Genomic DNA, 14,271 nt, shown 5'->3' on the forward strand with positions numbered 1-14,271 from the left:
TGATTATTAAAATAGAAATAAAATAAAGAGAAACTAAACTAACTTTGAGGGCTGAGACAGCTACTTTCCACAGAGACAGCATGCGGAATTTTCGTATTTCACTTTGGTTTGTTAATTATTTAGTAATGCTAGTATGGATTCAAAGTTTTTCGTGAAACCACAAAGTACAAGGCGAATAGGACTGGACCCTGACAGACTGAAATAGAGCTGCAAAACATGAAACACCATGTATTTTATTTGATTGTAAAATGATTTTTTCCCTCTTCATATTAATTAGTAATCGTTAAATATATAACCACATAATAACTAATTTTGCTTTCTCACCCTGTAGTTAATCACTTTATTCACTCTCTGGAGTCATCAGAAATTGCTCTTTGCTGGTGCCATATTTCTTTCACAATTCTATACTATCAAGCTATTGTGACACCCTCAATCACTTGCTTCTGTAGGTCAAATTTCAATCGGCTGAACTATAGTGGCTTCTATACTTTTATTTTGGAGCGAGGGGATGAAATAATCTCTGTAGCATCTATCAGGTTGGTGATTTTTTTGTATTTATGTTTCTTTTGTGGTGAAGATATATTGACAGCAGAATACATGAAGATGGATTTTAGATCTTCTGGGATTGTAATCATTTACACATGAAGTAAAAAGATTGTTCAGATGGTTTCATGCTTAAAATTCTTTAGTACAGTTTGTTTTCAGAAGTGAAGTATTGGTGCAAATAATAAGCTTTTCCCATTGTGTCTCATCTGGTTCTGAAATAAAATTTTGAGGCCATTTAGGGGGGAGTTTTTACTCCTCATTGCAGAATTCATTCAGTGGGCCTTAATGAAAGATGGGTTTGCTTAACTAAGGACTTGGATCTTTACCTTCGTGTGAATTCTCCTATAGTCATTATGTTTGAAGCTATTCCCTAAATGTGCTATTTCTTTAAACATTCAGTTTAAATTATCATTTTTTTCATTCATTATCTGAATTTCTATTTCTTTTATTTTCTGTGTTAAAATAGAATTCATGGAACCAGGCTGGCAGAAATGCCTTTTATCGGGACAAGAGATATGTATAGGCGCCAAGGGATGTGTCGTCGACTTATAAATGGAATTGAATCGGTATGTAACCTTGATTTTACTACCATTTCAAAGAAGAGTAGTGTAGCCAATATATTTTGTTTTCATTTTGGTCAAGGCGCTCTCTTGTTTTTCCTTTTGCGTGCCACTAAATTGATAATAGTTATCAGCACTATAGCAGTTGGGTATTTTTCTACCTTTTGAGGCTATCCACAACAAGGTTTTACTCAATTTTTTTTTTTTTTTCAATATTTTTTGGTTTTGGGGCAATATTTGAGATATTGTGGTTGTTTGAATTATAATTTCAAGTCTATTTTGATATTTTTTTATGTCATGTTGGTGTCGATTGACCGTATGATTGATTAGTGAATGTAATTCTAAGATAATTGATATAAAGAATTAATGAGTACTATATTTGAAAAAATAAATGTCAAATTGATTTGAAGTACATAATTCGTGCAACATTTAGTATCCACATGGAGCATCTATGTCGCTCATAGATATTAGATTCCTGATCATAGTCCGTGCCTGGAGTTTGAATCCATTCGGATAATATGCCCACCCCTCCATCCATAATCTGAGCCTTTTGGCTAGCCACCTTGATACCAATCAGAGATTGGATACTGGGCCGACCATCCCATCCGAGGGAAGATCGACGCAACAAAATCTGGCTGACGCTGTGGAGGGCAGTAGCCACTTGTATATGACACCTCAGACAAAGGATATCTGTATGGGTTATGCCGTGGCCGTGCAGAATAGGATCCAAAATACAATTTGGATTTGGATACGTTCAGAGACCCTACTTCGCATGCTAGATCATTTGCAGCAGCATTGCCAAGGTTCGTAATCTCGGTATCTAGTTCCGTATCGGTACGTTACTAGTTGGTTGGTACGGTACGATACGCACCCTATACCAAAATAGCTTCCAACCAATTTTCTCAATTTTTATCTCGGTACGCTTCGATACAGGTCGGTACATTTTGGTACGGATTGATACACACCTTGGTACGCCTCCATACAACTCGGTACATCAGTATGCTCAGTAGTAGAAGTTACAAAGAAACCGAAAAGTATCGATGTCGCAGGATGGCTAAAGCAACTGAATGAGATTTTACAAGAGGTAGTTCTACTATTCCTAAGGTACCACAACATCAAATACAACTCAGAATCAAATTCTGTAGCCAATTCAAAATGCACGAGGTCGGACATGATGCTTCTAGTGTGGAGAACTAGGCCATAGAGCTACAGATTGTAAGAAGGCAAAGGGGCGAGAAGGGAAGCAATTATTGATTGTTGAAGATGAGGAAGAGGAACCTACAAGTCATGAAGCCATGCCTACTTTTGATGACTATGGGGATGAACTAGAGGAGATTGCACTTGGAGATGTCAGGGAATCTTTGGTCGTTTGATAAACTTACCTTGCACCACAATATGAGACAGAGGATGATTGGCTGCAGGATAACATCTTTCACACTACGTACACAATTAGGAAAAAGGTATGCAAGATGGTTGTTGATAGTGGTAGTTGTGATAATCTAGTATCAGAAGAGGATGTTACCAAGTTGCAGATGAACAAAGAAAAGCATCAGCATCTGTATTAGCTAGTCTGGTTAAAGCAAGGTAGTGAGGTTGTCGTGTCAAAGAGGTATTTGGTATCATTCTTTATTGGCAACAAGTATAAAGATCGAGCTTGGTGTGATGTTGTGGCGATGGATGCTTGTCATCTTCTACTGGGACGTCCTTGGCAGTATGACAAAGGTGTAATGCATGACGGAAGGAAGAACACTTACTCATTTGTCATTAATGGGACCAAAATTGTTTTTGTACCATCCAAGGAAGTGATATCTAAGCCACAACCCAGGGGGGTAGCAGTTTTCTTTCTCAAGCACAATTTACTGAGGTTGCTTTAGAGTCTAGCATGGTCATGGTTTTATCGGGAAAGGAACCCATAGAAAATAGTGGTGTTCCAGAGATAGCTCAACCCTTTATTCAGGAGTTTGCTGATATCTTTCTGAAGGAGTTGCCATCTAGGTTATATCCCACTTCGAGATATCCAACACAACATTGACTTGGTTCTTGGAGCTAGTCTCTCAAATCAAGTCTACTATCAAATGAGCCCTATAGAGCATGCGGAGTTGTCCAGGCAAGTGAATGAGTTTCTAGAGAGAGGGTATATACGGGAGAATGAGCCCTAGTGCAATCCAGCCAGTGTCTGTCGAGCCGATTGAACTAGTGGGCTCCGGTACCGGTTTGGTACCAGATGGACCTGATGCCGAACCGGAATGAAAAAAAAATGCCTGACGTGCGTGCGCAGACGCGTTTTAGTAAATGCCACTCTGTGGCATTATTTTTGAGGCCGCGTGGGCTCGCGCTCGTGCGCGATGCTGTGGGCTCGCTGCCCTGTGCGTGGGCGTGGGGAACCGCGCGGGAGAGAGGTCCCCTGCATGTGGAATCGCACGCGGGCACGAGCGATTTCCTGCTTGCGCCGGCGCGGGCGCGCTGCCCCGCGCATGGAAAGATTTTTTTTCTTTTCTTTTTTTTTTCTTCCCTTCTTCTTCCTCCTTCCCGAGCTCTCTCCTCTCCTTTCTTTCCCTCTCTTCTCTCTTTTCCTCTCTTTCCCCCCTTCTCCCGCGAGCAAGGAAGGAACTGTTGGGAGGGCCGCGCGCGTGTCGGTGTGCTCGAAAGGGGGTCGGCTTGAGGTACGTCGAACCATCTTCTTCTCCTCCTCTTCTTCTCCTCTTTCTCTTCCTCTTCTTTCTTCCTCTTCTTTCTTCTTCTCCTCTTTCTCTTCTTTCTTCTTCTCCGCTCGGTTTCGGCCCCGAACCATTTTATGCGGTTGTACCGCACCGGTGGGGGTCGGTATCGGTGCGGTACGTGCTGAACCGGCCGGTACGGGCCAGTTCAACAGACCATGAGTCCAGCCCTCCTAACTCCTAAGAGGGATGGAACTTGGCGCATATGTGTAGATAGCGGGGCCATAAACAAAATAATAGGTAAGTATCGCTTCCCAAATCCAAGGTTAGACGATATGTTAGATCGGCTATCTAGAGGTAAGGTGTTTTCAAAGGTAGATCTAAAGAGCGGGTATCAAGGATAAGGCTAGGGGATGAGCGGAAAACAACCTTCAAAACATGTGAGGGGTATCAACTGCACCTAGTACACTCATCAGGGTCATGAACAAGGTGTTGAAACCATACAGTGGAAGGCGTGCAGTTGTTTATTTTGATGATATACTCATATGTAGTCGAAGTGCAAAGGAGCATATGTACCACTTGCGTGAGATACTACGGACCAAGGTTTACCAAACCGGTCCGTACTGGCCGGTACGGGCCAGTACGGACCAATTCAGCTTGGGATCGGTACCGAATCAGCATGAAATCCGATATCGGTAGCTTATCGTTGGAAAACCGGTACGGACTGGTATGGAACCGGTATGAGATTAGCGTGAATCAATGTTGGATCAGCGTGGAATTCGAAAGTGGTACGGGACTGGACCGGCCGGACTGGTACCGTACCGGTCCAGGCCGCCACCAGTACGCCGACCGGTACTGATATGGCAGACCTTGCTACAGACATTTCGCAAAGAGAAGTTATATAACATTGTGAAGTACTACATCATTATGGTTAATAAAGTATTATTTTTGGGATATGTTATATTTGGAGATGGTGTTATTCTGGACTAGTCCAAGGTGTAGGCTATTGTTGATTGGCTAGAAGAAGGCGGGTCAATTTGAGTTTCCATGGGTTGTCTTCCTTCTTCTGCATATTCATTTGCAATTCAGCATAATTATGGCTCCATATATGGATTGCATTAAGAAGGCGGGTCAATTTGTGTTCACCCCTGATGCTACATAGAGCTTCATGGAGATTAAGGTGAGGGTATCAATGCTCCGATATTGGCTTTACTAGATTTTGAGCAAGTCTTCAAAGTGGATTGTGATGCCTCCAACGTGGTTATTGGGGCAATCTTGAGCCAGAAGGGGAGGCCAATCATTTATTTCAGCCAGAAGTTGAGTAGATTCGTGCTTAATTATCCATTTACAATATCGAGTTTTATGCTATGGTGCAGACACTCAGGCATTACTGGCACTATCTTTTGTATTAGGAGTTCATTTTATATTCTGACCATAAGGGTCTCAAATATCTCTATGGCCCAGACAAGCTTAGTTTACGTCATGCTAAGTGGTCACATTATTTGTAGGAGCTTATGTTCATGCTTCGGCACAAATCACATGCACAAAACCAGGTAATTGATGCTTTGAGCTGCTGTACTTGTTTGTTTACCACCATGTGTGCTACTATAGTAGGTTTTGATATTTTCAAAGATATATTGGCTACCAATCCATACTTTGCTGGCATTCTCAATGAAGTGCAAGCTTAACAGCAGGATGACTTTTAGTTACAAGAGGGCTTCTTTTTTAAAGGGACTTGCCTATGTGTTCCGAAAATCTGAATTGTTCATTGAGGCATAAAATCCTACAAGAGCTGCATAGAGAGGGCCACGGCGTTCGTGACAAGACATATTAGCTTGTGTCCATACAATATTATTGGCCTAAGCTAAGGAGGGTTGTAAAGAGATATGTCTGAGCGATGCCATCTGTGCCTGGTGTCTAAAGGGACAACAACAAATGCTGGATTATACATGCCATTGCCAATGCTAGATGCACCATGGACCTACATCAGCATAGACTTTGTATTGGGGCTCCCAAGGAGTCAACGTGGCTTTAAGTCAGTCTTTGTGGTGGTGGATTGTTTTTCAAGATGGTCTGTTTCATTGCATATAGGAAGACAATGGATGCATCTGTCATTACATAAGTATTCTTTCAAGAGGTGGTATGGGTACATGGAGTTCCGATTTTAATCACCTCAGACCGAGACCCCAAGTTGGTATTTTTGGAGGAGCTTATGGCAGAGACTAGGAATAACTCTTTCATTTATCAGTGTAGATAGATGGGCAGACTGAGGTGGTGAACAAGAGTTTGGGCAACACACTATGAATTTTGATTTGTAAGAATCTGAGGTATTAGACACTTACCCAAGCAAAATTTGCATTCATTAGATTCATCAATAAATTGACAAATTTCAGTCCTTTTCAGATTGTGTATGGTTGGAACTTAAGATGTGCTTTGGACGTCGTGCCAATCCCACAACTAGGATGAACTAGCATATGAGCTGAAGATATGGTGCAAAAGCTTCAAGATATACAAGCCCAGGTGTATGAGAAGATTGAAGAATTAATAGGAGTTACAAGGAGCATGTTGATGAGCATAGCGATGGGTGATATTCGAGGTTGGTGACTATGTGTGGGCTATCATTACTAGGGACCGCCTACCAACTAGAGAGCAGGGAAAACTTACTCCTCGTAAGGTTGGACCTTGTGAGATTATAGAGAAGATTAGCGATAATGTCTACCACTTGAAGCTACCGAGTCATATTCGCACCTATGATGTTTTTAATGTCCAGCTCCTCATGCCATACCATGGTGATACATTTGATGAAGAATTGAATTTGAGAGCAAATTCTCTCCAACTCAGGGTAATTGATGCAACATTGGGTACAACCAGATGACTTGCTAGATCATGCCAAACTTGCTCACGGGATTTAGAGTTTTTGGCCGGATTTTTTTATGAACTTTCCATTAGGGACAATATTGAATGTTAACCAAGTTTCCATATGTGTAATAGAATAACTCTAGCATGTTTTCTTATTGTTGAGTCCTATTTCGAGTATGATTCTGTATTACGTTTAATGCCTGAATTAGGGTTAGAAGACCATGTCCTATAAATATGCATCTAATGTATTGTAAGGGGTAGCTTTTTAACATATTAATAAAATATTTTGAGAGAATTTTCGTACCAAGGGAAGGATTTTTCAATTCAATTTACTTCTATTTGCACGTTAATTTTTGAAATGCAATTGCATCGAGCAAATCACCCCTTCTTCCTTTTTCTACTATGCAAGTGGCATGTCCAGAACAAATTTGAGGAGATTGCCTTTGTGATAGAAACTTATTTGCCGGAGCTCTCTACTAAGGACTCACTAGCAAGATGTGTAGTTGGTCACTTTAAAAGAGGACTAATGCAAATTATAGAATTTGTTGAGCTTGCAGTGTAGTTTTTAGAAAGTTTGGACTTTGTTGTGGATCATGGTATGCTGAACTGGCCCGTATCGGCCGGTTCAGCCTGTATCGGACTGGTCCGGTGCAGCTGTGGAAAACGGTTCCGGCCCCAAAAGGGCCAAAACCAAGCAGTACAAGCCCGATATTGGTGCGAACTAGACCGATTTGCACCAGTACGCTCGCCCATGCGCTGGGAACTGCGCTCGCATGGGCGCGAGCTGGGAACCGCGTTGTGCGCGGTTTCACGCGCTCGGAACCATGCCCACATGCGGTTTCCTGCGCTCTGAACCACGCCCGCGCGAAACGCTTGGTTAACAACAGGCTCGCTCGGTGTATTTAATGCCATAGAGTGGCATTTAGTGCCACTCTTGGCATTTAAAGTCCTCGCGCGCGTCCGCTCGTGCGCGAGAGTTTGCACCCACGTCTGCCCGTGCGCGAGAGTCCGTACGCACTTCCGCATGGAAGAACTGGCCGGTTCGGTACCGGTTTAAACCAGTTCGAACGGGAACCATACCGGTCCGGTAGGCGACTGGTACACCTACCGGTATCGGTACGGTGTACCTTGTTGTGGATGTTGTTGGATAAAACAAATTAAACTCCAAGTTTGTATAGTCCTTGCCAAAATCAGAACGACCATGGAAAAGTTTGCCCGTTGGATTTTCTTGTCAAATTTTGTTGAATTATCAACGAAGAGTTGGATATGATTCTATTCTTATTGTCGTATAAATGTTTATCCAACATGACACTCTTCATAGCAAGGTTTTAAGTTCCAGCAATACCGGAAGGTATAGAAAAACTTCATATCAATATGGTATCTAGACTTAAAACATGGTGCGAGTGTCGTGCCAACACCAGAAGTGTACGATGTGCTGGTGTGGGGGTCTGCTATATCGTATTAGTATGGTCCCGGTACAGGGTCCAGCTTTTAAATTGCTTCATAGCACGCTTTAACACATTTTATATGACTGCTTATTTCTTGCAAGTGTTATTGTCTTATCATGGAACTCTATTCCATTGTATCTTGTTGCACGGAGACATAATTGTCCCAAGCTACTTTTGAGAGTTTATGGCCAATTTAGGGACAAATTTCATTTTTTGTGGCGCTTATCATTTAAAAAGTATGATCAAACCAGAGTAACCCTTCAAGACTTTGGTCTTGCTTCTAGTAAAATCAACATTTCAAGCTAGTATTTTAACCTATAATATCACATTGTTAGCACCCTAGTTGATGACTTCACTCAACATATTCAAGATTTACAAGAGGATATCTGCAAGATCATTGCTTGAGCAGTCAAGGGTATCTGTAGAATCGACTTTGAAGGGCCTATAATTTATTCAATAAGGCAATAGGGTGATCAGAATGATTTTCTATATACTTTAGTTAAATATGCAGTTCAACAAGGTATCTTTTTGTGAAGACCCCTATGTATGGTTATGTTATGGGTTTGGAAGGTTACTGAATAATATCTCTTTTTTTTTCTTATTTTCTTTTAGAAGTTCATTTTTGACTCCATCTTTTCAACTACTATCTCCATCAAGAGTTTGAGGGGCTAAATGCAACTCTTCTGTTCAATGATTCAATATTGAATTCTTATCTTCTTTTTGCTAATCAAAAATTCTGTTCCTTATGTATCTCCATTGTTATATTAAGTATGACACATGTTTTGCACTCAATGTTTGTAAGGTTGATCCTTTTTCCGTCCTCTGAAACTCAACTTTCAGTGTTTGTTATTTGTTTAGAACTTAAGGTCACGATTGCTTATCTTTCCTGAGTCTGCTGATTATTATTGTGTTGGACCGGGGCTTGCAAATTGCAAGTAGAAGGGCACTGCTAAGATCAGCTTTTTTGAGTCGTGGGTGTGAATTGTAGGAAAAAGTAGAATCAATTCTCAACATGTGGCCGTGTTAGGGAATTGACAGGGCTTCTGAAAATGCAAACGAGCATGTATGTTTTAGTTACCAAATGGTCTCTAATCCATGCAGTGACTTATACCTAAGATGGGTAATTGATTCCTTATGTTTATTTGATAAAGTTGTTGAATTCAGATATACATGACTATATCCTAATAGACTAACATACTTGCAGGATTTCAAAATTTGTGCTTTTTCTACAATCTTATTTTCAATTTATCATCTCAGGCATTTCCTGAAGTCTGATTCTGTCCTTGCAGTACTGTGATGATGTAGGATGCCTTCAAGGATCTTCGTTATGGGGCTTTAAAATCATATATGATTTTGGCTATTTCTACAGTTCTTATAGTCAATTTGTAATTTTTTTAGATATATTCCCCACCCCCTTCAGATGAGACGTGTTGCTATGAAATTAGTTATACTTCATACTCTTTGGTTATATCTCTGATTCTTCATAAATTTTCTTTTCTTGTGGAAATATTTTTTTTATCTTATTTTCAGGCTCTTTGCTCTCTCAATGTTGAAAAACTGGTAATACCTGCTATATCTGAAATGAAAGACACCTGGACTACAGTTTTTGGCTTTAAGCCTCTTGAAATTCCGCAAGAGAGAGAAGCTAAGTCCATAAATATGTTGGTTTTCCCTGGTACTGGTCTGCTACAGAAGCCATTGTTTAAAAAACATTCAGATGAACAACATAGAACTGCTTGTGTCGCTGACAAGGTTGAATCTGATATAAAGCAGCATCAGATGCTTGAGGTGGCAAATGAATCTCCTGCACTCTCTATTCCTAAGACCAACTTCCGTGGTTCTAATGGTGACCATCATGAACATCAAGTGAAAGATGTAGGAACTAGCTCCCCTGATTGTGGTGGTTGTGTTGACTCTGCTTCTGAGGTGCTACCTGTATCTTCCGATGCTCATGGATCTGAAGTTCAAACTCCAAAATATAAATCTTCAGAGACCACAGATGTTGTAGACTTGCATGTTCATCACGATTCTTTCTATCAAGATGATCCTGTGGCTGAAGCTCAATCTCAAGAAAATTTTTCAATTGAACCGGACACTGCTTTATCTTGTAAGGTTACCATGGATGATAATCATGAAGTCAAGATTGTAAATGCTGGTATGGTAGCGAAGCTGCATGACATTAATGATTCTTTATTACAAAATACTGAAGCAAAATGCATGTCTCCATACAGTACTTTATGCACCTTGCAAGAAGCTGGAGAGAATACTGAACCTACTATTCCTGACATAGATGGTAATCAGTTGCAACATAATGTTGAGGCTCATTTCACATCTGCGGAAATTGTTGCTCCTACACTGCAAGAATGTACAGGGAATAATCTACAACTTCCAGTCTGCTCCATGAGGTGTAGCTCAGATCATACTCATCACTGCAGACCTGAGGAGACTGGCAAATCTAAATCTTCATTTTCAGTAGCGAGTAGCTTTCAAGAATCTAGTGAGCTTATTTTGGATGGAAATCATGGTGTTGATGATCCAGTTCCTACTTCCGAACGAAACTTGGTAGCTTTTGATGAAAGCTCTGGATGCTCTAAACCTGGAGATTTTGATGGAACCATAGTTACTGTGGCAAAAGAATCTCTTCTAATTTCTGCACAGCCTGATATTCATGCTATTAATGCGGATGCAGTGCCTGAAATTCATGAGGTGAAAACTGAATTTGCAGCTGTTGAAGGTGAAACCTATGCAAATGTTGAGGATTCTGAGCCTTATGCTATAGTGAATGCCGGTAGACTTTTGAATATTGCTGACGGAAAAGAAAGTCTTACTTCTCCTGGGATTAGCTTAACTCATGATTTTGATATAGTCAGTATCTGTCCTACTAATGACAATAGTGTTCAAGTTTCTGATGAGAGATTTGCTCCGCATGATTCTAAGTTGCTTGACAAAACAATTGGATGTCATAATTTGTCTCATTATGTTGCCACTGGTAAGCCTCATCATGAAAATCATGACTCCCTCAAAACCTTGCATTTATCTTCTGTTTCTGAGTGTGTTCCTTCTAAAGGTGGGGATATGCTGAAAAACTTCCATGAAAGAAACTCTGGTTTGTTTGAACAAAGTCCTTGTGGTTTGGGTGAAAATTCTGCTCAGCATGAGATGTCGGTCAGAGTTGGTGAAATTAAGGGTGCTGCTTGTGAACCAAACATCTTATCTTGTGGAAATATGAATTCTGAGGTACTGGGTAAATCCCAGTATACTGATGTGGCTTGTTCTTTGACACCAGATGCTAGCATTCATATTTTTCAGCCTAATTTAACAAGGTCAAGTGAGCCTGCTGTTGATGTTCCATTTGAACCTGATCGAGTTTGTTATGAAGCTGCAAATGATATTAGTATTCTAAAAGATGAGGTAGCTCCTGTCAGTACTTTTCTTTCTGGTGGCCTAGGTTCCGTTCACTGTGCTTCGGAGGTGCTGACAAAGTTAGACAATGGCTCCGACTCCAATAATGGATGCTGATATGAGCATTTTACAGGATAATATTAGAATTTTGACTCTCATCTATGTAATTGCATGGGATGTGACTGTTTGCCAGTGGGCTTGATACCTTTGAGTATGAGATCTATGAGGTGGTTAATGGACCCCAAGCAGGGAAATTGTCTCGTTTCAGGCTGTGATTATTCTAGGTGATAATTAGATAGCAACAGTTTATGCCATCTTTCATTGACTTTATTTAGCAGTTAGAAATGAAACTCTACAGTAATTGTGTACTCTAAGAATGGATGGCTCATTGAAGATACAGCATTTTATGGTGACTGATAGCATTATCTATCTCAGTAATGATCAAGTTTCTGTTAGAATTTATTTACCATCACTCCTGAGACATCTTCAGATGAGCTTCTTGTGCTTCTTTTGCATAGGGAGTTAAACATTTTTTTGGTAAGGCACTAACTTTCATGGTTATCAGTTGACAAATGATTATAATTAATTTATGCATTGCTAGTTGCAATCTTAATTGGAGTGGATTACTTGAAAGTTAAGTACATATGAAAATCCTTGTTTTTTCTGTTGTATGTCTATCAATTTCTTCCCATTATTCTAGTATAAAGTATCCACAATGGCTTGAATTAAGAACACTGAGCTGAGTAAAAGTTCTCATTTTAAATTATACCACTGAATCCTAGTATTTGGTCCTCCCATGATCTCACAAACTACACCGACCATGTCATCATTCACTTTAGTTGTACCATATGTGTTGTCTTGTTACAGACATGTAAATAATTGATTGTAGACAACCCTATGTGATAGATAAAATATGTCATAACTGTATTGCTCTCTTGTTCTCCTTTCCTTCTGCTGCTTCTTTTCTTCTCCAGGCTAAAGAGCCTCTTGTTTTGGACAAGAACTTATTGGCCTCTCAACATCCAAAGGCCCCTGTATCAGCAGATTCTTATCCGATGGTGCATCTCTTGAAAGTGCATCATTTGAGGGCCTTACAACTTCAGCAAGATTTGTGGCTTGGGCACCTTTTGGTTGCCTACTTGAACATGCCTCACTTTGACTAAGGCAAGTTGCTGAGCTGGCGCTTTGCTGCATCTTACATCTTAGGCATGCCTTTAACAACATGGCTGAAGGATGCATTGGGAAGTGAAAATGGAAGGTGACAATCTAACGGCCATTAGATTGCTTACCAATAATGCGTCTCTTGAAGGCACATTTTCTTGGAGCCGCATAACTTCAACAAGTTGGTGCCGAGGTTAATAGTCTTGATACCAAACCTCCTACCAATGAGCAATTGGTACCACCGGTACCAAGTATCTGTACAGGACATACCTCTGCAAAAACACTCAGTATGGGGGGTGTGCCAAGTCTCAGTACCCTACTGGTTCTGTACTGTACTCCCCATGCTGAGCTGTATGGTTCAATAGGTCAGTACTTTGTTTACTTTTAGGGCACCTACTTTGAAGGTGCTTTGCAGTCCTACTATTAAGATAAAATAAGCAAGTCGTAGAAACAGGTAAAATTCCACATTTGATGCACAAAAAAAATATGTAGAAATACCAGAAATTAAGAGCAACAGCTCAAAGCATCAATTCTTCTATAAATATTTGTTTCTAGTAGTCAGAGTGCATATGCAAGTGCACATGGCTGGTACCAAAGATTTTAGGCATTCAAAAAAGACTAGCATATGCTAGATGTAATATGTCTTATGAAATTGTTAAGATTTTTTGGTATTTTATAAATTACTATTATTTTCCATTTTTAAGGGTATGGGACTCTTTCAATAGAATTATGGAGATTCCAAATAAATGGGAATTTGTCCTTTGAATACTTAAAGTTGAGCTATATTACGATCCCTTTTTTATGAAGTTTTTCATGATAGAAATTCTTAAATTGGAAAATTTTGACATCGTTTATTTTATAAGGATGTTTGTTGCTTCTTTCCACATTGAAAATTGAAGTTGGCACCCTCTCTCCTTAGTGCTTGTGCTAGGAGAGGTGAGTTTGTCTCAAGAAGGTGGCACTTCCACCACTATTCAGGGAAAAAAGAAAAGTTTGAATCTTATTCTTAGCATGAAGGATATCATCTTCTCCTTTTTCTTAAAAAATAGAAAAGATTTGAAATTTTGTCTCACAAATAAAAGACAAAAAAGGACTTGCACATTAGACTCGTAAGTCTGTCACTCATGCAATCCACCATTTTTCACAATTTATCAAAAGATTAATTATATTGCTTGCATCATTTGGAAAGTTTTTGATGTCTCTATCCTTCATAAGTTTAGCTGTCTTTTGGTCATCTGATAAATGTTTAAAACTTTGAATAATTCAATCCTGATCAATGATAGCAATTCACCTCCATAACTTTACCATGTTAAATTCTATAGATGTTCGTTATCAAGATTTTTTCCTTTCATGGATAGAATGCTTTTTAATTAATTTACTAATTTATCGATGGACGATTTGCATTGGGAAATGCATCATGTTTTCTTTTGATAACATGCATTTCAATCGATGAAAGCTAAACCCCATGCCATACATTGTAAGCACAATAATGCTTGTAATTCTTAATTTGGAAAGAAACCATAATACATTTGAAAGGTATAAGTAGGAAAAGATGGCATGAATATGTATAGAATTCATTAAATCCTATTAAATCCACATAACGTTATGGATTGGCCTATTATTTGTGAGTTACAATGG

The 14,271-nt window shown here is 39.7% G+C and overlaps 1 protein-coding gene across 3 annotated transcripts in view; it reads left to right on the top strand.

Moving 5' to 3' along the window:
• Positions 1–14,271, top strand: part of LOC103712121 — a 31,236-nt gene that overhangs the window by 10,045 nt on the left and 6,920 nt on the right. For all 3 annotated transcript variants that reach the window (XM_008798540.4, XM_008798539.4, XM_008798541.4), the window contains exons 6-8: positions 450–536; positions 1,013–1,112; positions 9,601–12,009. In XM_008798540.4, the coding sequence (XP_008796762.2) occupies positions 450–536; positions 1,013–1,112; positions 9,601–11,589 (2,176 nt within the window). In that variant the 3' untranslated portion in view covers positions 11,590–12,009. The remainder of the gene's footprint in view (positions 1–449; positions 537–1,012; positions 1,113–9,600; positions 12,010–14,271) is intronic.

The sequence above is a fragment of the Phoenix dactylifera genome, chromosome 16 (assembly GCF_009389715.1).
Source record: "Phoenix dactylifera cultivar Barhee BC4 chromosome 16, palm_55x_up_171113_PBpolish2nd_filt_p, whole genome shotgun sequence".
Classification (NCBI taxonomy): Eukaryota; Viridiplantae; Streptophyta; class Magnoliopsida; order Arecales; family Arecaceae; genus Phoenix; species Phoenix dactylifera.